This window comes from Nerophis ophidion, linkage group LG01 (assembly GCF_033978795.1).
Source record: "Nerophis ophidion isolate RoL-2023_Sa linkage group LG01, RoL_Noph_v1.0, whole genome shotgun sequence".
Lineage (NCBI taxonomy): Eukaryota > Metazoa > Chordata > Actinopteri > Syngnathiformes > Syngnathidae > Nerophis > Nerophis ophidion.
The window spans coordinates 41133727-41159897 of NC_084611.1; the positions used below are offsets into that span (position 1 = coordinate 41133727).

The following is a 26171-nucleotide window of genomic DNA, read 5'->3' on the forward strand; positions in this document are numbered from 1 at the left end:
ATGTACATACGGCAGCCTAAATAGCATGTTAGCATTGATTAGCTTGCAGTCATGCACTGACCAAGCATGCCTGATTAGCACTCCAACAAGTCAATAACATCAACAAAGTGCACCGTTGTGTATTCACGCACAGCATACCATTTTTGGTGGACAAAATGAGACAAAAGAAGGAACGGAGGATTTTACACGTAAAAAAACTGTTTGGTGGACAAAATGAGACAAAAGAAGTAACGGAGGATTTTACATGGAAACAAACTGTTTGGTGGACAAAATGAGACAAAAAAGGAGTGGAAGATTTTACATGTAAACAAACTGTTTGGTGGACAAAATGAGACAAAGAAGGAGTAGAAGATTTTCCATGTAAACAAACTGTTGTGTCACAGTACACACTACAGTCAGTTCAAATTAGTAGGACAAATCGATTTTCACCATATAGTCTCATCAGTGAAGCATACACACAAGAGCCGCGGGTAGCTGGCCCCCTCTTTAGGTAGTATAGTCTTAGACATGCTTCATTTGATTCAAGGAACTTAATCATTTAACTTTCACGGCTACAATCATTTTATGTTAACATTTTATGACGTTATTCATAACAAATTACACATTTAAATGGCATTTTTAATAGCGCCCCGAATCCCCAATCTCTATGAATACATAAATGTGAGCTTTGATGATGTTATGACGTCTGTGTTGAGTGAACATGCTGGGTACGCCGCTACCAGAGGTTGTGAAGAACTGTAATCTCGATGACATCATTCTAGAGTTCTGCAACCTTGCTCTGCACAATCGGCTGCCTGATATGTGGTCTCTATCAAACATTGTGCCAGTGCCTAAATCCGGAGACCTCTCGAAGCCAGACAACTACCGAGGCATCAGCCTGACCTGTATCACAGCGAAAGTCTACAACAGCATGATCCTAAACAATCGACCCTCACCTGAGAGTAAATCAGAACGGCTTTCGAGAAGGACGAACAACTACAGCCCAGATCTTGGCACTTAGGAGATTGATTGAGGAGGTGAGGAAGGACAACCTGATTGAGGAGGTGAGGAAGGACAACCTGACTGCAGTCCTATGCTTCATAGACTTCAAAAAGACATTTGACTCGATAAATCGAGGCATGATGGTGAAGATCTTGAAGGCACACAGTATTCCTCCGAACCTACTTCGAGCAATAGAGTCCATGTACGGAGGAACAAGGGTCAGGGTGGTGACCCGAGATGGCAACAGCGAGGATTTTGACATCCTGGATGGAGTTATGCAAGGGGATACACTAGCCCCCTTCCTCTTCATTATAGTCCTTGAACATGCACTCAGGAAGGCAATAAATGGGCGAGAGCAGGAACTTGGCTTCAAGCGTCTGACACCAAGGAAGTCAAGTCGACAACCGGCAGTGGTCCTGACAGACCTTGACTATGCGGATGACATCAGTCTGCTCTCCAACAACGTGGAACAAGCACAAAAACTACTACACAGGGTAGAGCTAGAGTGCGCTATAGTTGGCCTTGGGCTAAATGCCAAGAAAACTGAGGTCATGACCTACAACGTTCCCCCAGAACATCAACCTCTGGTAACAGCAGGAGGCACTGTGCTGAAAGAAGTTGAGGACTTCAAATACCTGGGCGCATGGGTCAACTCAACTGAGCAAGATCTAAAAGTGAGGAAGGCACTTGCACGGAGGGCCCTGAACGGCATGACCAGTGTATGGAACTCCAACCTCACCTGCCAAATCAATCTCAGCTTCTTCTACGCGACAGTTGAGTCCGTTCTCCTCTATGGCAGCGAATGCTGGACCCTGAAGCCAACCCTGGAGAAGTCTTTGGATGGTTGCTACACCAGGATGCTGCATGCAGTGCATAACATCAACAAGAGTGCACACATAACCAACAGAATCTTCTACAAGGGAATACCAAGGGTGAGCGAAAAGATTGCTGTAAGGAGAATGAGACTAGCAGGACACTGCCAAAGGCATCAGGAGCTGCCAGCCAATAAATTGGTGCTGTGGGAACCAACACATGGGCATCAGTCAAGAGGACGTCCCACACTAACATACGTGGACATACTCAAGAAAGATGCAGGAGCTCAGAGTACCAAGGAACTGGCCAAATGTATGGAGAATCGGGATGACTGGAAGCAACGATGGAAGGCTCGTCTGAGGACGACCTAGTGAGAGAGGAATGGACCATTTTGTATTTCTGCACGGGAGTGTAGGTTGTTGCACATTCCTAATTGGATTTAAACAACCTTATTAGTAGTGATATGCGGATCGATACTGAAATACCAATACCGATATCTTTCGGCTCTAATATCGATTCTCATATCAATATTGTTTTGATACTTTGGTTATTTGAGATAATTTGTATTATTAAATGTATCCATCCATCCATCCCATCCATCCATCTTCTTCCGCTTATCCGAGGTCGGGTCGCGGGGCGGGGGCAGCAGCCTAAGCAGGGAAGCCCAGACTTCCCTCTCCCCAGCCAGTTCGTCTAGCTCTTCCCGGGGGATCCCGAGGCGTTCCCAGGCCAGCCAGGAGACATAGTCTTCCCAACGTGTCCTGGGTCTTCCCCGTGGCCTCCTACCGGTTGGACGTGCCCTAAACACCTCCCTCGGGAGGCGTTCGGGTGGCATCCTGACCAGATGCCCGAACCACCTCATCTGGCTCCTCTCGATGTGGAGGAGCAGCGGCTTTACTTTGAGTTCCTCACAGATGACAGAGCTTCTCACCCTATCTCTAAGGGAGAGCACTGCCACACGGCAGAGGAAACTCATTTCGGCCGATTGTACCCGTGATCTTATCCTTTCGGTCATGACCTAAAGCTCATGGCCATAGGTGAGGATGGGAACGTAGATCGACCGGTAAATTGAGAGCTTTGCTTTCCGGCTCAGCTCCTTCTTCACCACAACGGATTGGTATAACGTCAGCATTACTGAATACGCCGCACCGATCCGCCTGTCGATCTCACGATCCACTCTTCCCCCACTCGTGAACAAGACTCCTAGGTACTTGAACTCCTCCACTTGGGGCAGGGTCTACTCCCCAACCCGGAGATGGCACTCCACCCTTTTCCGGGAGAGAACCATGGATACGGATTTGGAGGTGCTGATTCTCATTCCGACCGCTTCACACTCGGCTGCGAACCGATCCAGTGAGAGCTGAAGATCCCGGCCAGATGAAGCCAACAGGACCACATCGTCTGCAAAAAGCAGAGACCTAATCCCGCGGCCACCAAACCGGAACCCCTCAATGCCTTGACTGCGCCTAGAAATTCTGTCCATAAAAGTTATGAACAGAATCGGTGACAAAGGGCAACCTTGGCGGAGTCCAACCCTCACTGGAAACGTGTCCGACTTACTGCCAGCAATGCGGACCAAGCTCTGACACTGATCGTACAGGGATCGGACTGCCATAATAAGACAGTCCGATACCCCATACTCTCTGAGCACTCCCCACAGGACTTCCCGAGGGACACGGTCGAATGCCTTCTCCAAGTCCACAAAGCCCATGTAGACTGGTTGGGCAAACTCCCATGCACCCTCAAGAACCCTGCCGAGAGTATAGAGCTGGTCCACAGTTCCACGACCAGGACGAAAACCACACTGTTCCTCCTGAATCCGAGGTACGACTATCCGGCGTAGCCTCCTCTCCAGTACACCTGAATAAACCTTACCGGGAGGGCTGAGGAGTGTGATCCCACGATAGTTGGAACACATCCTCCGGTCCCCCTTCTTAAAGAGAGGAACCACCACCCCGGTCTACCAATCCAGAGGTACCGCCCCCGATGTCCACGTGATGCTGCAGAGTCTTGTCAACCAAGACAGCCCCACAGCATCCAAAGCCTTAAGGAACTCTGGGCGGATCTCATCCACCCCTGGGGCCTTGCCACCGAGGAGCTTTTTAACTACCTCAGCAACCTCAGCCCCAGAATTAGGAGAGTCCACCACAGATTCCCCAGGCACTGCTTCTTCATAGGAAGACGTGTTGGTGGGATTGAGGAGGTCTTCGAAGTATTCCTTCCACCTATCCACAACATCCGCAGTTGAGGTCAGCAGAACACCATCCGCACCATACATGGTGTTGACAGTGCACTGCTTCCCCTTCCTGAGGCGGCGGATGGTGGTCCAGAATCGCTTTGAAGCCATCCAGAAGTCATTTTCCATGGCTTCCCCAAACTCTTCCCATGTCCGAGTTTTTGCCTCTGTGACCGCTGAAGCTGCACACCGCTTGGCCTATCGGTACCTGTCCACTGCCTCTGGAGTCCTATGAGCCAAAAGAACCCGATAGGACTCCTTCTTCAGCTTGACGGCATCCCTCACCGCTGGTGTCCACCAGCGGGTTCTAGGATTACCGCCACGACAAGCACCAACTACCTTGCAGCCACAGCTCCGATCAGCCGCATCGACAATAGAGGTGCGGAACATGGTCCACTCGGACTCAATGTCCAGCACCTCCCTCGTGACATGTTCAAAGTTCCTCCGGAGGTGGGAATTGAAACTTTCTCTGACAGGAGACTCTGCCAGACGTTCCCAGCAAACCCTCACAATGCGTTTGGGCCTGCCAGGTCTGTACGGAATCCTCCCCCACCATCGCAGCCAACTCACCACCAGGTGGTGATCGGTAGAAATCTCCGCCCCTCTCTTTACCCGAGTGTCCAAAACATGAGGCCGCAAATCCGATGACACAACTACAAAGTCGATCATGGAACTGCGGCCTATGGTGTCCTGGTGTCAAGTGCACATATGGACACCCTTATGTTTGAACATGGTGTTTGTTATGGACAATCCGTGACGAGCACAAAAGTCCAATAACAAAACACCACTCGGGTTCAGATCCGGGGGGCCATTCTTCCCAATCACGCCTCTCCAGGTTTCACTGTCGTTACCAACATGAGCGTTGAAGTCCCCCAGCAGAACAAGGGAATCACCCGGGGGAGCACTCTCCAGTACTCCCTCGAGTGTACCCAAAAAGGGTGGGTACTCTGAACTGTTGTTTGGTGCGTAAGCGCAAACAACAGTCAGGACCCGTCCACCCACCCGAAGGCGGAGGGAGGCTACCCTTTCGTCCACTGGGTTGAACTCCAACGTGCAGGCTTTAAGCCGGGGGGGCAACCAGAATTGCCACCCCAGCCCGTCGCCTCTCACTGCCGGCCACGCCAGAGTGAAAGAGAGTCCAGCCCCTTTCAAGAGAAGTGGTTCCAGAGCCCTTGCTGTGCGTCGAAGTGAGTCCGACTACATCCAACCGGAATTCCTCTACTTCGCGCACTAGCTCAGGCTCCTTTTCCCCCCAGTGAGGTGACGTTCCACGTCCCAAGAGCGAGCTTATGTAGCCGAGGATCGGACCGCCAAGTGCCCTGCCTTCGGCTGCCGCCCAGCTCACATTGCACCCGACCTCTATGGCCCCTGCTATGGGTGGTGAGCCCATTGGAGGGGGGACCCACATTGCCTCTTCGGGTTGTGCCCGGCCGGGCCCCATGGGTACAGGCCCGGCCACCAGGCGCTCGCCATCGTGCCCCACCTCCGGGCCTGGCTCCAGAGGGGGGCCCCGGTGACCCGCGTCCCGGCGAGGGAAATCTGGGTCCTTTGTTTTTACTTTTCATAGAGGTTTTCGAGCTGCTCTTTGTCTGGTCCCTTACCTAGGACCAGTTTGCCTTGGGAGACCCTACCATGGGGCTTAAAGCCCCCGGACAACATAGCTCCTAGGATCATTGGGACACGCAAACTCCTCTACCACGGTAAGGTGGCAGCTCAGAGAGAAGTTATTAAATGTAACACAGTGTAAATAATTAACTCAACTTGTGAGCGAGGCAATGTGTAAATGTAGAATACTTTTGTTAATAAGTTCATGTACAAAACCCCAAACCAGTGAAGTTGGTACGTTGGGTAAATGGCAAATAAAAACAAAATACAATTATTTGCAAATCCTTTTCAACTTATATTCAATTGAATCGACTGCAAAGACAAGATATTTAATGTTTGAACTGAGAAACTGATTTTTTTTTTTGCAAATACCGGTAATCATTAACTTCGAATTTAATAGTAGCAACACATTGCAAAAAAGTTGGCACAGGGGCATTTTTACCACTGTGTTACATGGACTTTCCTTTTAACAACACTCAGTAAATGTTTGGGAAATGAGGAGACCCATTTTTGAAGTGGAATTCTTTCCCATTCTTGCTTGATGTACAGCTTAAGTTGTTCAACAGTTGTCGTATATAACATTTCATATTGCACCACACATTTTCAATGGGAGACAGGTCTGGACGACAGGCAGGCCGGACTAGTACCCACACTATTTTACTATGAAGCCACACTGTTGTAACACGTGGGTTGGCATTGAATTGCTAAAATGGGGCGGCATAGCTCGGTTGGTAGAGTGGCCGTGCCAGCAACATGAGGATTGCAAGTTCGATTCCCGCTTGTGCCATCCTATTCACTGCCGTTGTGTCCTTGGGCAAGACACTTTACCCACCTGCTCCCAGTGCCACTCACACTGGTTTAAATGTCACTTAGATATTGGGTGTCACTATGTAAAGCGCTTTGAGTCACTTGAGAAAAGCGCTATATAAATATTATTCACTTCACTTCACTAAAATAAGCAGGGGCGTCTATTATATCGTTGCTTGGATGGCAACATATGTTGCTCCAAAACCTGTATGTACCTTTCAGCATTAATGGTGCCTTCACAGATGTGTAAGTTACCCATGCATTGGGCACTAATACACCCCCATACCATCACCGATGGTGGCTTTTCAACTTTGCGCCTATAACAATCCAGATGGTTCTTTTCCTTTTTGGTCCGGAGGACACGACGTCCACAGTTTCCAAAAACAATTTGAAATGTGGACTCGTCGGACCACAGAACACTTTTACACTTTGCATCAGCCCCATTTTAGAGGGTCTCGGTCCCAGCGAAGCCGTTGGGGCGTTTCTGGGTGTTGTTGATAAATGGCTTTTGCTTTGCATAGTAGAGTTTTAACTTGCACTTACAGATGTAGCAACGAATTGTAGTTACTGACAACTTTTTATTTTATCCTTAAAAATGTATGGTCGCGGGCCAATAAAAACAAGTTGCAGGGCAAAAAATGGACCCCGGGGCTGCACTTTGGACACCCCTGAAAAAAGACTACGACAGTAGTGGGTATGTTTTCATCTCCCTCGGCTTTGGAGAGACTCAAACGCTCGCTTCTTCTCCCCGCAAGATTAGCTTGCCTTGTGTATACAGCCACCACTTTGTTGGGGAGGGTTTAAGCAGGCTTTGCTACACATCTTAAAATGAGCTCTGACGTTTGATCATTTAGAGCAGTGTTTTTCAACCTTTTTTGAGGTAGAGCACATTTTTTTCAGAACAAAATGCGGAGGCACGCCACCAGCAGAACATTTAAAAAAATTAAACTCTGCCAGGTCGTCGTGCCTTATTTTGAGTTTGTTAGTTGGCAAGGAACCATGCAGAGACAGAGTTCAATTTAGCTCACGAGGAGAACGCATGGAGCTGCACACTTAGTCACAGTCTCGCCCTACACTCTAAGGTACAGCTCCCACGTTCCTCTATTTATTCAGGAGTTCCATAGTCAACATCACTGAGGCCGCCTCTAAAAGGAGTGGTCACATATAATATGCAAAGCAGGTCGAGTACGCACAATATGTGACGGAATGTGCTTGGTCTTGTGATTTTTAGCGGGCGAAAACAAAGACAACATCTGCAGCTGAGGCCACCCCTGAGACAAGAAGTTTTGTCCTTGCACAGATAGAAAAAATGCAGCTTGAGCACAATAGCTAATAACTATAGCAACGGACTTTAAGCATACCAAAGTTGTGTGATAATATATATACATGATTACTCTAACATTGGTGTTTTCCTGTGTGTAGTGCTTTAGTCCTTGTCTTGCGCTGTTATTTTGGTGGGCCTTCCTGTTTTGTTGGTGTTTTCCTATAGCAGTTCCATGTCTTCCTTTGAGCGCTATACCGCGCACCTGCTCTGTGTTAGCAAGCAAGGCTATTTACGTTGTTGCTATCCTTCTTTGTGTGCACATTGTTGATCTTCATGTCATATACAGATATATTTTGTGGACGCCGTAAGTTTTTGCTGTCGTCCAGCATTCTGTTTCTGTTGACTCTGTAGCCAGTTCAGTTTTGCTTTCGTTTTGCATAGCCATTGCCTTTTCATTTCCCTTTCCCTTTCGTTCATTTGTGGTTTAACCATTACATACCTTTTTACCTGCACGCTGGGGTTTGCCTATTGGGATCATAACAAACCATCCCCGACACATTCCGACTTTTGCAAAGCAATTAACTACCTGCTGCCACCTACTGACTTGGAGTGTTACGTGGTTACCCTGCCGAGTTTTACACAGCACAGACACTAAGTGACGTCACATTATTTTCAAATTATAACAATTGATTTGCAAAAAAAAGTTTTTTGGACCAATTACGTAAAGTCGCATAATTTCCCACGGCACACCAGACAATATCTCACGGCACACTAGTGTGCCGCGGCACAGTGGTTGAAAAACACTGATTTAGAGGTTCTCCAGCAAATAGGCTAACCTATCATGATGTTGCTGTTCAAACGTGAGCGTAAGGTTAGCATGTAGCTCACATAGCTATGCTAATGTTGTTGTTGTTAGTGTCCTTCTGGTAACTTCTTGACGTCATGTTGTTGTATGCGATATATGGCATTTATTACCTTGAATTGGATAGATAAGAGTTTATGTAAAATGTGCATAAAGTACACAATAGCGCTCCTTGGAGACACGCTCAGGCAGGGTCAAACATCAAAGTTACGGAAACAAGAAGAGACAAAAAGAAACTGAACATTATACTCAGGTCACGCGCCAATCAAAAGTTGCGTTTGTTATCTTTGACGAGAAAGCCGCATTACGTGACCTCGCCGGTTGTCGTGTTTTCTCTCAAGCACTGCATCCGCTCCGTCAGCCGGCTGGGTTTACGGGACCTTTTTACAGGACGCCGTTAAAAGCGCGATAAGGGGCGGGCGTCAAACTCAACAAGCGAGTCTCTGAGACTCACTTGAGCGTGGAGGAGCTGTAAGCATGCGAGGGCGACGCCTCAGGAGATAGAAATAAACACCATTAAAGGGCGATAAGGCGCTCGTAAAAGTTGCTCCGAGTACCGGTGGGCTGGATTGTTATGTAACACCACGGACGCCATAAAAGTGAGGCCGCCCCGATGACAACATGTCAAGTTTTAACCCTTGTGTAATATTCATATTGTTGTTACTCAGCCAGTGTTTGTGGGTTTGATGGACCTGTTGCATTTTGTGGCTTTTAATGCTTCACAATCAAACACTTGTATGTTAAAATAATGAACAGATGTTTACTTTATCCCAATAAATATCTGTTCAATATTTTAACATAAAGTTGTTTGACTGTAAGGCATTACAGGAGGACAGAGTGTAGGTACACAGAACATCAGAGGGTCAAATGTGCAAGAAAATGAGAGCAGACAGTGTTGACAAAAAATGTTGCAACCTTGTGTGGGAACCGCAGGTGCAGTAACACAAAAGAATAATCCCTGTGGGATGCAGAAACTGCCAGAGAAATTTTCCGTGCAACATTTATATTGTTGTTACTCAGCCAGCATTTGTGGGTCTGATGGACCCCATGCATTTTGTGGCTTTTAAATGCCTCACAATCAAACCCTTTAAAGTTAAAATACAGAACAGATTTTTACCTTATCCCAATAAATATCTGTTTAGTATTTTAACATAAAGTTGTTTGATTGTGAGGCATTACAGGAGGAGGGCAGAGTGTAGGTACACAGAACATCAGAGGGTCAAATGTGTGAGAAAATGAGAGCAGGCAGTGTTGACAAAAAATGTTGCAACCTTGTGTGGGAACCGCAGGTGCAGAAACACAGAAGAAGAATCCCTGTGGGATGCAGAAACTGTCAGAGAAATTTTCCGTGCATTTTTCATATTGTTGTTACTTAGCCAGCGTTTGTGGGTTTGATGGACCCCTTGCGTTTTAGTGCTTTTAGCTCAACATGTTTTGTTTAGTTGGAAGTGAAATTATTACTGGAAAAAATGTGCACATTTCCACTGACACAGATGACAGCGCAATATATGAATGTTCTTTTTCCAATTTTGTGAGTAAACATTGAATAGTTGTGCTGCCTGGTCAGGGGTCATTTCACTTTTTTACAGTGTGTATTTGACTGCTAGCCTCTCTTTGATAGAGTCAATTTAGTCAAACATAACTCGTGCTTACGTTGGATTTGTAAAACCGAGTCATGTCCCAGCAGACACAAGACATTAAAACAACGCTGAGAACTTGTTGAATGAGGTCCTGACATTGAGCAACTCAAACCTAAAGTTGAAACAACATTATTTTTGATTACTTTTAATCAATGTTGGGTTCTGACACTGATTTGACCATTGAATATTGGTAACCGTTCAACAATTTGCTCACGCATTTGTTCACAAAGTGGTGACCCTCGCTCCATCCTTGTTTGTGAATGTCTGAGCATTTCATGGCAGCTGCTTTGATACCCAATCATGGCACTCACCTGTTCCCAATTAGCCTGTCCATCTACGGGATTTTCCTAATGATAATAAAGTTCTCCAGTTTAAACATTAGGTATCTTGTCTCTGCAGTCTATTCAATTAAATATAGGTCAAAAAGGATTGGCAAATCATTGTGTTCTGTTTTTATTTACCATTTACACAACGTGCCAACTTCACTGGTTTTGGGGTTTGTATGTTTGTGGATAAAAAGGATGAGAGAGAGGGGATAGGATAGGACAGGAGAGGATATGTGAATGAAATGAATGAATGAATGAAACAAGTTTATTTCGGTCATATAAGCAATCAAATCAAGCAACCATTTTGTGTGATCAGTTTTACAGCACAGGTTATACGTAAACAATCATACACATTTACACACAAAAGAAAATAAAAAGAATGACCAAAAAAGGAATAGGCTGAAGCCAAAGCTTATATTTGCCTATCCTATACCTTCACTGAAAATTAGATTGCCTGGAACCAAAATTAAAAAAAAATTAAAAAATCAATGGGATGAAAGTAATTGTTATTATATTTTATAATTATCAATTATTTCACCTTTCAAGGTTTTCTTAAACCTTACCAAAGAAGTGCATGTCTTCAGCTCATCACTGAGCTTGTTCCACCATTTAACTCCTAAAACTGTAATACATTTGTATTTTATATTCGTTCTCGCTTTACCTATTTCAAAAATCACTATCCCCGTAAATTGTAGTTTTTTCCTCTTAAATGAAATAGCCTAAGAATACAAGTTGGAAGGTTGTTGTTCTTTACTCGAAACATAATTTCCATTGTTTTTAAAAACACAATGTCTGAAAATTTTAATACATTTAAACTTATAAATAATGGATTTGTATGTTCATAGTAACAGGCTTTGTGTATTATTCTAATGACCCTTTTTTGAAGTTTTATCATTGGGTCCATGTTTGTTTTATAAACATTTTCCCAAATTTCAACACAATACGTTAAATATGGAAGAATAAAAGAATAATACAAAAAATGCAGGCATTTCTTATTCAGCATGTGTCTTACTTTATAAAGAATAGCAATAGATTTGGATATTTTTCCCTTCAAATATTCAATATGCGGTTTCCAACACAGTTTATGATCAATTATTATTCCCAAGAATTTAGTTTCATATACTCTATCAATTTCCACTTGATTTAATTTTAATTTTGCTTCACAATTTGTCCTTGCACCACTAAACACCATGAATTTAGTTTTCTTATCCTTTAATGATAACTTATTATTATCAAACCATTTTTTTAGCTGAATTAACTCAACCTCTATTATCCTCAACACTTCCTTCAAGTCTTCTCCTCAACAGTATACATTTGTATCATCGACAAACATAATACATTTTAATTTATTAGATACTGAACAAATATCATTTAGGTAAAGTATAAATAACTTAAGTCCCAATACTGAGCCTTGTGGAACCCCACAAGTTACTCTTCTTGGCTGTGATTTAGTCTTATTAATTTCCACATATTGAGATCTGTTACTTAAATAACTACTTAACCACTGTTGTGAAACACCTCTTATGCCGTAGTTTTCCAATTTTTGCAGAAGTAACGAGTGATCGATTGTGTCAAAAGCTTTCCATAAGTCAATAAATACCCCAACACACCGTGCTTTTTTTCTATTGCTGTAGCTATGTTTTTCTACAAAGTCCATCACTGCTAGGGACGTAGATCGATTACTCCTGAACCCATACTGATGGTCATTCAGTAGCTCATGTTTGTCAATGAACTTACCAAGTCTATTTACAAATAATTTCTCAAAAATATTTGCAAATATGAGGTAGTAAAGACAGGTCTGTAATTTGAGACCATATGTTTATCACCATTTTCATAAATTGGAATAACTTTTGCGATTTTCATTTTGTCTCGAAAAATTCCAGTTGATAAAGTTTATTGCATATATAAGTAAACGGCATCAGGACACAATCCATCACTTCTTAAACAAGTGACATGTCCACGTTGTTACCATCGACAAATTTTTTGTTTTTAAACTTTCTGAACACTTCTAACACATCACTTTCACAAACTCCGCCAAGAAACATTGAATTTTTTTATGTCATATATATGCTTTAACTTTTTCTCATCCTTCATATTAAAATTAATATTTTTTGCCAAAGTTGGGCCAACATTCACCAATTTTTTATTGAATTCCTCAGCTATTTCTTCTATATTTTCAATAATTGAGTTGTCATCTTTTACCAGATATGCTGTAAGTTCCTTTTTGCTAGATTTTTTCATCATAGTATTAAGCACATGCCAGGTTTCAATTATATTATTTTTATGTTTATGCAGCAAAAAATGACAATAAAGGTCCTTATTGTCATTGCACAAGAACAACGAAACTTTGTTTTCAGCACAAACCCGTTCAAGATTAGACAAACAAACAGTGTACAGCAGGGGTCTCATTGGGTTAAAATAGTTTGGCCGGGGGCCGGCTGTTTTTATATATATATATATATATATATATATATATATATATATATATATATATATATATATATATATATATATATATATATATATATATATATATATATATACATATATATATATATGTACATATATATATATATATATAAATATATATATATATAAACATATATATATGTATATATTTATATATATATGTATATATATATATATATATATATATATATATATATATATATATATACATATATATATATGTATATATATATATATATATATATATATATATATATACATATATATATATATATATATATATATATATATATATATATATATATATATATATATATATATATCCATCCATCCATCTTCCTCCGCTTATCCGAGGTCGGGTTGCGGGGGCAACAACCTAAGCAGGGAAACCCAGACTTCCCTCTCCCCAGCCACTTCGTCTAGCTCTTCCCGGGGGATCCCGAGGCGTTCCCAGGCCAGCCGGGAGACATAGTCTTCCCAACGTGTCCTGGGTCTTCCCCGTGGCCTCCTACCGGCTGGACGTGCCCTAAACACCTCCCTCGGGAGGCGTTCGGGTGGCATCCTGACCAGATGCCCGAACCACCTCATCTGGCTCCTCTCGATGTGGAGGAGCAGCGGCTTTACTTTGAGTTCCTCCCGGATGGCAGAGCTTCTCACCCTATCTCTAAGGGAGAGCCCCGCCACACGGCGGAGGAAACTCATTTCGGCCGCTTGTACCCGTGATCTTATCCTTTCGGTCATGACCCAAAGCTCATGACCATAGGTGAGGATGGGAACGTAGATCGACCGGTAAATTGAGAGCTTTGCCCTCCGGCTCAGCTCCTTCTTCACCACAACGGATCGGTACAACGTCCGCATTACTGAAGACGCCGCACCGATCCGCCTGTCGATATCACGATCCACTCTTCCCCCACTGGTGAACAAGACTTCTAGGTACTTGAACTCCTCCACTTGGGGCAGGGTCTCCTCCCCAACACGGAGATGGCATTCCACCCTTTTCCGGGCGAGAACCATGGACTCGGACTTGGAGGTGCTGATTCTCATTCCGGTCGCTTCACACTCGGTCAAAAAAGAGTGAGAAAGTTGAGGAATGCTCATCAAAGACTTTTTTGGAAAATCCCACAGGTGAACAGGCTAATGGGGAACAGGTGGGGTGCCATGATTGGGTATAAAAGCAGCTTCCATGAAATGCTCAGTCTTTCACAAACAAAGGACGGGGCGAGGGTCACCACTCTAAATTGTCTATGACTGGTCCTAAAAAAAAAAAAATACGGAGAGATACTTTTATTTCTCTGAAACCTCAACTGCTATCACTAGACAACGTGTCTGCCATGATCTGTTATGACTGTTTTGGTTTTGTGTCATGTTTTCCTGCAACCACATTTCAGTTTCGTCCATCCGCCCTCCACCTTCGCATGTGCGTGACCTTAAAGACTCATTAGACATGCATGGGACTGTGTGTGTGTGTGAGTGTGTGTGTGTGTGTGTGTGTGTGTGTGTGTGTGTGTGTGTGTATGGGTAAGTGTGTTACAAAACACTTTGTGGGCAGCTGCTGAGGTGCTCCCTCCTCCACTACTTTCTACTTTAGTCACCCTGGTGTGCACTGAGCCGGCAGTCAGTTTGCAAGCAAACATTTGCTGTTTTTTAAAACCACATCACTCATCCGGGACTTTTTTTTTTTTTTTTTTTTCCGAATGTGGTGTCTCCCACCGTTCCTTATTTTAGCGGCAGGTTACAAGAATACATCACGTCTGTGCTAACCACAACATTAGGCACACCTGCGCAATGTGGCGGTACCCCGTGTAAAAACCATACCCACTGTTGTGCCTTTTTGGAATGAAAAATGTTCATATCAAAATCATATTCATTTAACCATGAAGTGAATAACAAGGCTGAATGATATAATCAACAATGTTTATCAGGTGGTAACTTAACCGTCACTTAAAAATAACAATGTCTTGGTAAGGCGAGAACTCTTTTTTTAGTTATTAGCTACATAATAAATGGTTCTAGACTTAGACTTAGACTTAGATTTCCTTTTTATTGTCATTCAGATTTGAACTTTACAGTACAGATAAGAACACAATTTTGTTTCATTAGCTCGTGGTAGTGCAGGATAAAAAAGCAATAAGGTGCAGATATGAATAAATAGATTAATGTCCAGATAAATATATTGCACTTTTGCACATGCATCCAGGTTTATGGATGTATGTTGTATTGTCTTTATATTCCAGCCAGTTAATCAATTTTTTGGGGGGAATTGAGGGGATTATTATGATGCGTTCAAGAGTCTTACGGCCTGTGGGAAGAAGCTGTTACTAAAACTAGATGTTCTGCTACGGAGGCTGCGGAACCTCTTTCTAGAGTCCAGCAGTGAAAACAGTCCTTGGTGGGGGTGAGAGGAGTCTGCAGATTTTCTGAGCCCTGGTCAGGCAGCGGCTTTTTTCTCGATCTCCTGGAAAGGAGGAAGAAGAGTCCTGATGATCGTGTCCACCGTCCTCACCACTCTCTGGAGAGACTTCCAGTCTGACACACTTTAGGCTCCAGTCCAGACTGAGATGCTGTTGGTCAGCAGGCTGTCTATAATGCCTCTGTAGAATGTGCTGAGAACGGGGGGAAGGAGCTGTGCTTTTTTTCATCCCAAGCAAAGAGTGCATGCTCTGCTGAGCTCTTTTTACAAGAGCTCCGGTGTGTAGGGACCAGGTCATATGTCAGAGTTATTTGGTGACGAACCCCAAGATGCAGAGATGGAGGCAAACATTGAATGGGAAAACATGGTTTTAATTTAAAATACTACAACTAGAACAAACAAAGGGTACGAACAAAAAGCACGCACGTGGGCGGATATAACAAACTAAGGGCTATGAACAAACAAATCGGAAGCAGGGAACAAAAAACAGTAAGCTACAAAACAACTACCAAATATAGCTTACCGCTACTCTGCATTCACACGACCAGTAGGAATGACAAGTAGAAAATGACATTGACACGACAATACAAATGATCCAGCACTGACTGGAGGAACAAAGCAGGTAAAATAGGAGCTGGCTGACTGACATCAGGTGTGACCAGATGCCAATCAGCCGCAGCTGAGTGAAAACAGGACACAGGGAGACAGACAGGAAGCCGAACCAAAATAAGAGCACTAGACAGGAACTAAGGACAGGAAATACTAAACACAGAAGAAACAAACAAATGCAGAGGAAAAAAATAAAACGTAGTCAAACTGTCAGAGGAAAGCCTGACATCATATTGTCAGTTATCTGCACCCCCAGGAACTTGGTGCTGCTTACCATCTCCACCGCTGTGCCGTTGATGAAGAGTGGAGCGTGGCTGGATTGGTGCTTCCTGAAGTCGACGATGATCTCCTTGGTTTTGTCGACGTTCAGGACCAGGTTGTTGGTTCTGCACCAGTCAACCAGATGTTTCACCTCCTCCCTGTAATCCATGTCGTTGTTGTCACGGATGAGGCCCACTACTGTCGTGTCGTCCGCATACTTCACAATGTGGTTAGTAGTGGACCTGGCGCAGCAGTCATGGGTCATCAATGTGAACAGCAGCGGACTCAGGACACAGCCCTGGGGGGAGCCAGTGCTCAGGGAGATGGCACTGGAGGTGTTGTTGCCCACTCTCACAGATTGGGGTCTGTCTGTGAGGAAGTCAAGCAGCCAGTTGCATCGGGGGGTACTGAAACCAAGGGGGGGCAGTTTGCTCATCAAGTGCTGCGGGTTGATGGTGTTGAACACCGTGCTGAAGTCCAGAAACAACATCCGCACGTGTGTGTCCTTTCCTTCCAGATGTTCTAAGCTCAGGTGGAGTGCAGAGGAGATGGCGTCCTCTGTGGAGCGGTTAGGGCGATAAACAAACTGGTATGGGTCGAATGTGGGGGGAAGTCTGGAGATCGTACTGTCACAACTGAAGCAGTACGTGGGCATCTCAGGTGCAGCCCTAAGCTGGTTTCAGTCCTACCTAACTGACCTGAGTTTCTCTGTGCAGCTAGGAGACTTCCTCTCCTCGGTGGCACCCCTTACCTGTGGTGTTCCTCAAGGGTCAATTCTAGGTCCCATACTCTTCCTACCCTACATACTTCTTTTAGGTGAAATTCTGGTCAAGCACAATGTCTCATTCCATTGTTATGCCGATGATGTTCAGATCTACTTATCTCTTAAGGCCACAGGACAGGTCGCACTTCAGCCACTGCTTGACTGTCTGACTGACATTAAAGTATGGATGAGTGCAAACTTCATCAATCTTAATGAGAGCAAGACCGAGATCATCATCTTCGGCGAAACATCTCCAGTCTCGTTTGCCAGTGCTCTAGGTCCTCTGGGTGCAAACATCCGGTCCTCCATGAGAAATCTCGGAGTGATCTTTGATAGTGCCTTCAAATTCACCAAACAGGTCAGCTCAGTGGTTAGTACCAGCTTTTACCATCTCAGAACCCTAGCAAAGACCAAGGCCTATCTCTCCCAAAGCGACCGGGAGACTGCTATTTACGGTTTCATCACACATCTAGTAAACTACAGCAATTCACTGTACATTGGCATTGATCTTATAATCTTAAAACAGCCTAGGTTGGCCTTCAGGGTTTTACACATTTTCTTAATGTGACTTTTAAAATTCAGCTGATAGTCTATGATTATGCCCAAATATTTGACTTCAGGTACTTGTTCAATGACCTCATCATTCATTTTTATATTCAGGTTTGTTTGAGGTTGCTTTTTATGAGTTAGTCTTTTTAGTGTTCAGGGTTAAACAGGATGATGCCAGCCAAGATGCTATTTTTTCTATTTTAGCATTTAGCTTTTCAGCAACAAGAGTACAGGTCTTAGCAGATGTATATACGACTGTGTCATCCGCATACATCTGTAAATCTATATCTGTGCATACATCTGGTACGTCATTGATGTGTAGACTGAAGAGTATCGGTCCGAAGACACTACCCTGAGGTATCCCTATTTCAATTTTGCGGAAGGAAGATCTCACATTATTAATGTTGACACATTGTTCACGGCCCTTTAGATATGACTCAAACCAGGACAATGGCTGTTTGGATAAGTTCAATTTAGTTAGTTTTGAAAATAAAATGTCATGATTGACTGTATCAAATGCTTTTTTTAAGTCTAAAAATACTGCACCGACCACCTGTCCTTTGTCAAGGGAATGTTTGATGTTTTCAGTTAAAAAACAAGTGGCAGATTCTGTAGAATGGTTACGTCTGAATCCGAATAAGGATGCCGCTATATTTTTTTAAGAAAAGCTGTGTCTAGGTTATAAATATCCTTTGAGTATGTGGTGTTTAGGTCATGTATGGCATTTAAGACAGATGTCTGAGTAACCTCCTTGAGCTGAAATGAGCTGTCTTGTTTATCAGGTATGTCTGTTGTTTGGTCATCATTAGTCATACAAGAGAAACCCGATGAAAGGTTTTTGACAGATTATATAAAGAATTCATTGAACTCATCTGACACTTGTGTACAATCAGTAATGATTTTCTCTCCTGCTTTAAGTTTATATTGGGTTTGAGTGGTGTTACCCTCTGGGTTTAATAGGTTATGTAGTAGTTTCCAGATCATTTTGCCATTTCCTTTGGCTTCTAAAAGCATGTGGATGTAATAGTTTGATTGGGACATTCTGGGCTGTTTAAATACTTGATTACGTAAGTCTTTAAATATTTTCGAATCAGTGTCTCTACGAGTTTTGACAAAAGTTTTGTTGTTTGATCAAGTGAAATGAGTCCAATAGAGAACAATTGCAGGTATGAAAAACCCTTTATCAACAATTTAGTGCTTTTGCCAATAGCTAAAATGATGCACAAAGCAAAATATAACACGCTACCCAAGAATGTACAACAATTCTTCTCAACAAAAGAGGAGAAATATAATCTTAGAGGAAAATCTAATTGAAAACATTTGTATGCCCGCACAACTCTTAAAACCTTCAGCATATCTGTATGTGGAATTAAATGATGGAATGTATTAATAAAAGAAATCAAACAAAGCACCAATTTGATTCAGTTTAAGTGACTGTTCAGACTACAAGTGTTTACAAGTTACACAGAACAAGAATTATGATGAACATCTTGAATCTTTTTTTTGTCTTTTATTATTATTATTATTATTTTGTAGATAAAGTTTATTTATGTATTCAATCTTTGTTTACTGCCCTGCGATGAGGTGGCGACTTGTCCAGGGTGTACCCCTCCTTCCGCCCGATTGTAGCTGAGATAGGCACCAGCGCCCACCGCGACACCAAAAGGGACAAGGGGTAGAAAATGGATGGATGGATGGATGAATATACAATATATTTATTCACTTACTATGACATCTTATTATTGTTTATTTATTCGCTGTTCTGTTACAGAGAACAAGGCAATGGGATACAGTTGCTATGGTATGAAAAGGGGTAGGACTAAATAAGCTCAGCTCCTTTTCGGACGTGCTGTAATGATACAACTGGGAATATGTGACACATTACAGTGTATTATATGCATGTTCCAAATAAAGTGAGACTGAAAAACATCCAACCTATTTATTATCAACAGTCTGGAATGCACATATGCTGTCGTTAAGTGGAAGTGCAGTGGTATTTGTTTTGATTGACACCACAAGGTGGCCACATAAATTCATTAATTTAAGCTCACAATGCAATAAGTGAGTTTTGACTTTTTGACCTTTGACCTACAATGTATGCTGTCCACTTACCCGATGTTATACTGTATATGAAAAACAGTATAGTTTGTATTATTAACTTCAACTGTGAGTACGCAGTAAGTAGAATAATGCAGACACGTTTATTACTGGTTAATTTTTAATACTCTCTAATCTGCCTCAAAGAATTTGTAATATGCCATTGTAACTATTTGATACTTGTTTAAATTGACAAATATCAAGTTTTAGACTGCAATAGTGTTCAATTCAAGACACTTTTAACATACAAACCCCGTTTCCATATGAGTTGGGAAATTGTGTTAGATGTAAATATAAACGGAATACAATGTTTTGCAAATCATTTTCAACCCATATTCAGTTGACTATGCTACAAAGACAACATATTTGATGTTCAAACTGATAAACAATTTTTTTTTGCAAATAATCATTAACTTTACAATTTGATGCCAGCAACACATGACAAAGAAGTTGGGAAAGCTGGCAATAAATACTGATAAAGTTGAGGAATGCTCATCAAACACTTATTTGGAACATCCAACAGGTGTGCAGGCTAATTGGGAACAGGTGGGTGCCATGATTGGGTTTAAAAACAGCTTCCCAAAAAATGTTCAGTCTTTCACAAGAAAGGATGGGGCGAGGTACACCCCTTTGTCCACAACTGCGTGAGCAAATAGTCAAACAGTTTAAGAAAAACGTTTCTGAAAGTGCGATTGAAAGAAATTTAGGGATTTCAACATCTACACTCCACAATATAATCAAAAGGTTCAGAGAATCTGGAGAAATCACTCCATGTAAGCGGCATGGCCGGAAACCAACATTGAATGACCATGACCTTCGATCCCTCAGACGGCACTGTATCAAAAACCAACATCAATCTCTAAAGGATATCACCACATGGGCTCAGGAACACTTCAGAAAACCACTGTCACTAAATACAGTTATTCGCTATATCTGTAAGTGCAAGTTAAAGCTCTACTATGCAAAGCGAAAGCCATTTATCAACAACATCCAGAAACGCTGCGGCTTCTCTGGGTCCGAGATCATCTAAGATGGACTGATGCAAAGTGGAAAAGTGTTCTGTGGTCTAACGAGTCCACATTTCAAATTGTATTTGGAAATATTACACATTGTGTTATCCGGACCAAAGGGGAAGCGAACCATCCAGACTGTTATGGACGCAAAGTTCAAAAGCCAGAATCCGTGATGGTATGGGGGTGCATTAGTGCCCAAGGCATGGGTAACTTACACATCTGTCTCAGCACCATTAATGCTGAAAAGTACATACAGGTTTTGGAACAACATATGTTGCCATCCAAGCGCCGTCTTTTTCATGGACGCCCCTGCTTATTTCAGCAAGACAATGCCAAGCCACATTCAGCACGTGTTACAACAGCGTGGCTTCGTAAAAAAAAGTGTGCGGGTACTTTCCTGGCCCGCCTGCAGTCCAGACCTGTCTCCCATCGAAAATGTGTGGCGCAAAATGAAGCGTAAAATACGACATCGGAGACCCCGGACTGTTGAACGACTGAAGCTCTACATAAAACAAGAATGGGAAAGAATTCCACTTTCAAAGCTTCAACAATTAGTTTCCTCAGTTCCCAAATGTTTATTGAGTGTTGTTAAAAGAAAAGGTGATGTAACACAGTGGTGAACATGCCCTTTCCCAACTACTTTGGCACGTGTTGCAGCCATGAAATTCTAAGTTAATTATTATTAGCAAAAAAAGAATAAAGTTTATGAGTTTGAACATCAAATATCTTGTCTTTGAAGTGCATTCAACTGAATATGGGTTGAAAATTATTTGCAAATCATTGTATTCCGTTTATATTTACATCTAACACAATTTCCCAACACATATGGAAACGGGGTTCATATTTTTTAAAATATTTTCCTACATATCCATCCATCCATTTTCTTTTGGGGTCGCGGGGGGCACTGCTGCCTATCTCAGCTTCAAGTTAAATGTTGTGCTGTTTAAAATATTAATATTTTTAAATACTGGCTACCATTTAAAAAGGGAAAAACTATTGCAATGGCGAATGTGGCTTGCTGCGTGACAGCTGAGGTCAGACATTAGATTAGTAAAACCTTTCCAGCTGGTGTTGTCCAAAGCGTTATAAAAAGGACTCGGACCACATATGTTCTGTCTCTGTGACCCAGGGGAAGCTGGTCAAGTACTTCAGCCGCCAGCTGTCCTGCAAGTGCAAAGTGGCCTTAGAGGAGCGATGCGCCGAGCTGGAGGACTTCCCTCGCCTTGGCCACTGGTTCCGCATCGTCAACCTGAGGAAAGAGGTCACGCAGGTGAGTCAAACCAGGGTCAGGTGGCCAAAAGGAAGTTGGTTTCTATAGTAATGTTTAAAGGCCTACTGAAATGAGATTTTCTTATTCAAACGGGGATAGCAGGTCCATTCTATGTGTCATACTTGATCATTTCGCGATATTGCCATATTTTGGCTGAAATAATTTATTATTATCGAAGATAAAGTTCGCAACTTTTGGTCGCTAATAAAAAAGCCTTGCCTGTACCGGAAGTAGCAGACGATATGCGCGTGACGTAACGGGTTGTGGAGCTCCTCACATCCTCACATTGTTTATAATCATGGCCACCAGCAGCGAGAGCAATTCGGACCGAGAGAGCGACAATTTCCCCATTAATTTGAGCGAGAATGAAAGATTTGTGGATGAGGATAGTCAGAATGAAGGACTAGAAGGAAAAAAACAGGGCAGTGGGTGCGATTCAGATGTTATTAGACACATTTACTAGGATAATTCTGGACAATCCTTTATCTGCTTATTGTGTTACTAGTGTTTTAGTGAGATTATATAGTCGTACCTGAAAGTCGGAGAGGTGTGGCCACGGGTGTGGTGACAGCCAGTGTCTCTGAGGGAAGCCACGTTTCTCGACGAGGCGAAGCAAAGGCCGCCGGTCGGGCCGGGCTGGGCTTTTTTTCCCCCCTCCTACACGGTGGAAGCATCCCAGGTTCGGGGGTGGCCAGTCGGAGGAGGCAAGACAGTCCGCAGCTGCCTCTTTGACGTCGACAGACGTGAATCGCTCTCTGCAAAAACAAATATTAATTTAAGAAACGCTTAACAAATGCCAACATACAACTAAATGTTTTGTAGCAAAGAAAATGTAAACTTAAATATGCAAACAAAAAAAAAATAAATACCTTCAAAATAAAACAAATAAATTAAGAGCCAGAAATTCCAATATAAAAACTAAATGTTCTGTAGCCTACTTTTAAAAATATAACAAAGAAAATATCAACTTAAATGTGCAAACAAAAATAAAATATATAGGCTCCCTTAAATAAAACAAAACAAATATTAAACCAAGTGCCAGAAATGCCAACATAAAAACTAAAATTTCTGAAGCTTACATTTAAAAATATAAAAATGGAAATATCAACTTAAATATGCAATAAAAATGTTATGTGTTGAGATAATGGGGACAGGGCGCGTGTGTGTGCTTGTTTTCATGTGGCTTGAGTCAACATTAGCCGTTAGCTTGGAGAATGAATGGAGAACGGATGCCAATGGCATGAAACATATCCCCGCGACGGGAGGAGAATCACTTGCGGCATTGGGGCAAGCAGAGCAGAGAGCGAGAGCGTTGTCGTTCACTGAGTGATTCATGTCGTTAATTCGCTGTGAACGAATCGTTCGCTCAGTCCCTCCTCCCTCCCCCATGATGAGTAGCTGGCTGCATCGTTCGCCGACGTCGAGGGTTCAGTGAGTCACAGAATGCGCCAGTTCCACTCATACCGGCATGGTCGCGTCGGAGCTCAACTGAACTGAGAAAGGAACGAATCAATTCATGAAGTGATTTGGTTCAGTACGTTCACTCAAAAGATTTGTTCGTTCGAACGAATCGTTCGCGAACGACACAACACTAATCGGCAGTTATTAAGACTGTACTGAATCACTAGAATCAGTTCCTTAAATTGAGTTGTTCAAAAAATGTGTTCACCGAATCGAAAAAAATGACAGTGAGTGACTGTATGTAAACCTGAATCACCTCTGCAGCAGCAGTTTTGTGTGCAGGTCGGCGAATCATGAGTCAGTCAGTAACAGCTTCCCCAGCGGCAGATCTCGGTGCGTGTCAGTTCGCGAAAGACACAAGCCCTCAGCACCCAAAGAACGACGCGCACAGTGACTAAACGAGAACTTCGATGTGACGTCCTCCTCCGCGACACAGTCAGTTCTCTGTCAGTAGGTTCGCAAGTCCTGATTCTGAATGAGTGAGTGAGTGCAGCGCGAACCTGAATCACGTCCTCAGCGACAACCAGTCAGTTCTTGTAGGTTTGTGAAGCGAACCTGAATCACTCAGCTACAGTTCTGTGGGCCAGAGGGCGACAGACGTGAATCGCTCTCTGCCCTGACAGACTCCCTTTGTTCGCAAACAGATATTGCAGCTGTAGTAGAGATTCTGTTACTTTTAAAAACACTGTGTGTGCGTTTTCGGCCTGTCCAATAAACAAAGTGTGACTACTATAAATGTCTTGGTTGTTAAATATGTTTTATTGCACTGAAATGAAAATAAGAAATAAATAAAAGTGGGAAAGAAAAAAATAGTAATAGCCTACTAAAATCACTCACGGCATTGGGGCAAGCAGAGCAGAGAGCGAGAGCGTTGTCGTTCACTGAGTGATTCATGTCGTTAATCTGCGGTGAACGAATCGTTCGCTCAGTCTCTCCTCCCGCCCCCATGATGAGCTGCTGGCTGCGTCGTTCGCCAATGTCGAGGGTTCAGTGAGTCACAGAATGCGCCAGTTCCACTAATACCGGCATGGTCGGTATGAGTGGTCGGTAAGCTCAACTGAACTGAGAAAGGAATGAATCCGTTCATGAAGTGATCTGGTTCTGTACGTTCACTCAAAAGATTCGTACGTTCGAACGAATCGTTTGCGGACGACACTACACTACCCCCGGTAAATTGAGTTTGAGACCCCTGATCCTAACAATTCAGAAAAAAAACCTGTAAAACAATGGTATTTTTCTGTGGAACTGCCAGCATTGTCACTTCATTTAAGGTGGTTGATCGTAATAATTTGGAAAAACTCTGTAGAATAAAGGTATTTTTCTGCAGAACTGTTTGCATCGTCACTTTATTAAAGGTGGTTACTCTTAATAATTTAGTAAAAATCTGTAAAATTACGATAATTCTCTGCAAAACGTTTCATGAACATTTCTGTAAATATAATGTTTTTGATCATCATTTGGTTTACAATGTTTTACTTTAATTTTATGGTTTACGTTTGGCAGCTGTAGCTGCCAGTAGATGACCGTTTTTTTACAGATTTTTTTTATTTTTACACTGTAGTAAAGCTTCACCTTCGGGAATGTAAACAAGGAAACACCGGCTGTGTTTGTGTTGCTAAAGGCGGCCGCAATACACCACTTCCCACCTACATATTTCTTCTTTGACGTCTCCATTATTAATTGAACAAATTGCAAAAGATTCAGCAACACAGATGTCCAGAATACTGTGTAATTATGCCATGAAAAGAGACTACTTTTAGCCGTGAGCGGTGCTGGAAGAACATGTCCCCTACAACCGGTGATGTCACGCCCACGCGTCATCATTCCGCGACGTTTTCAACAGGATACTTCGTGGGAAATTTAAAATTGCAATTTAGTAAACTAAACCGGCCGTATTGGCATGTGTTGCAATGTTAATATTGCATCATTGATATATAAACTATCAGACTGCGTGGTCGGTAGTAGTGGGTTTCAGTAGGCCTTTAGACATATGACTTGTTTGTTACATTTACAGTTTCCGTTCTTTGCTTTAAATTGTGAATGATTTGGCTTTTTTAATAGCAACATAAACAGAAAGTGGTTGGATGCAGTGCAGCTGTGAATCCTGCAGAGGCCGCTGTCTCACTAGTTATTCTACGCCGGACAGTTGAACCTTGGATTCAGGAGGAACAGTGCGGTTTTCGTCCTGGTCGTGGAACTGTGGACCAGGTCTATACTCTGGGCAGGGTCCTTGAGGGTGCATGAGAGTTTTCCCAACCGGTCTACATCTGCTTTGTGGACTTGGAGAAGGCATTCGACCGTTTCACTCGGGAAGTCCTGTGGGGAGTGCTCAGAGAGTATGGGGTATCGGACTGTCTGATTGTGACGGTCCGCTCCCTGTATGATCAGTGTCAGAGCTTGGTCCGCATTGCCGGCAGTAAGTCGGACACGTTTCCAATGAGGGTTGCACTCCGCCAAGGCTGCACTTTGTCACCCATTCTGTTCGTAACTTTTATAGACAGAATTTCTAGGCGCAGTCAAGGCGTTAAGGGGATCCGGTTTGGTGGCTGCAGGATCAGATCTCTGCTTTTTGCAGATGATGTGGTCCTGATGGCTTCATCTGGCCGGGATCTTCAGCTCTCACTGGATCGGTTCGCAGCCGAGTGAGAAGCGACTGGGATGAGAATTAGCACCTCCAAGTCCGGGTCCATAGTTCTCACCCGGAAAAAGTTGGAGGGCCATCTCTGGGTTGGGGA

At 43.0% G+C, this 26171-nt stretch overlaps 1 protein-coding gene across 3 annotated transcripts in view; it reads left to right on the top strand.

Annotated features, from left to right (window-relative positions):
• The window catches only part of ksr2 (kinase suppressor of ras 2), a 262478-nt gene that overhangs the window by 6586 nt on the left and 229721 nt on the right, over positions 1 to 26171 (top strand). For all 3 annotated transcript variants that reach the window (XM_061903162.1, XM_061903171.1, XM_061903178.1), the window contains exon 2: positions 21835 to 21975. In XM_061903162.1, coding sequence (XP_061759146.1) covers positions 21835 to 21975 — 141 coding nt within the window. The remainder of the gene's footprint in view (positions 1 to 21834; positions 21976 to 26171) is intronic.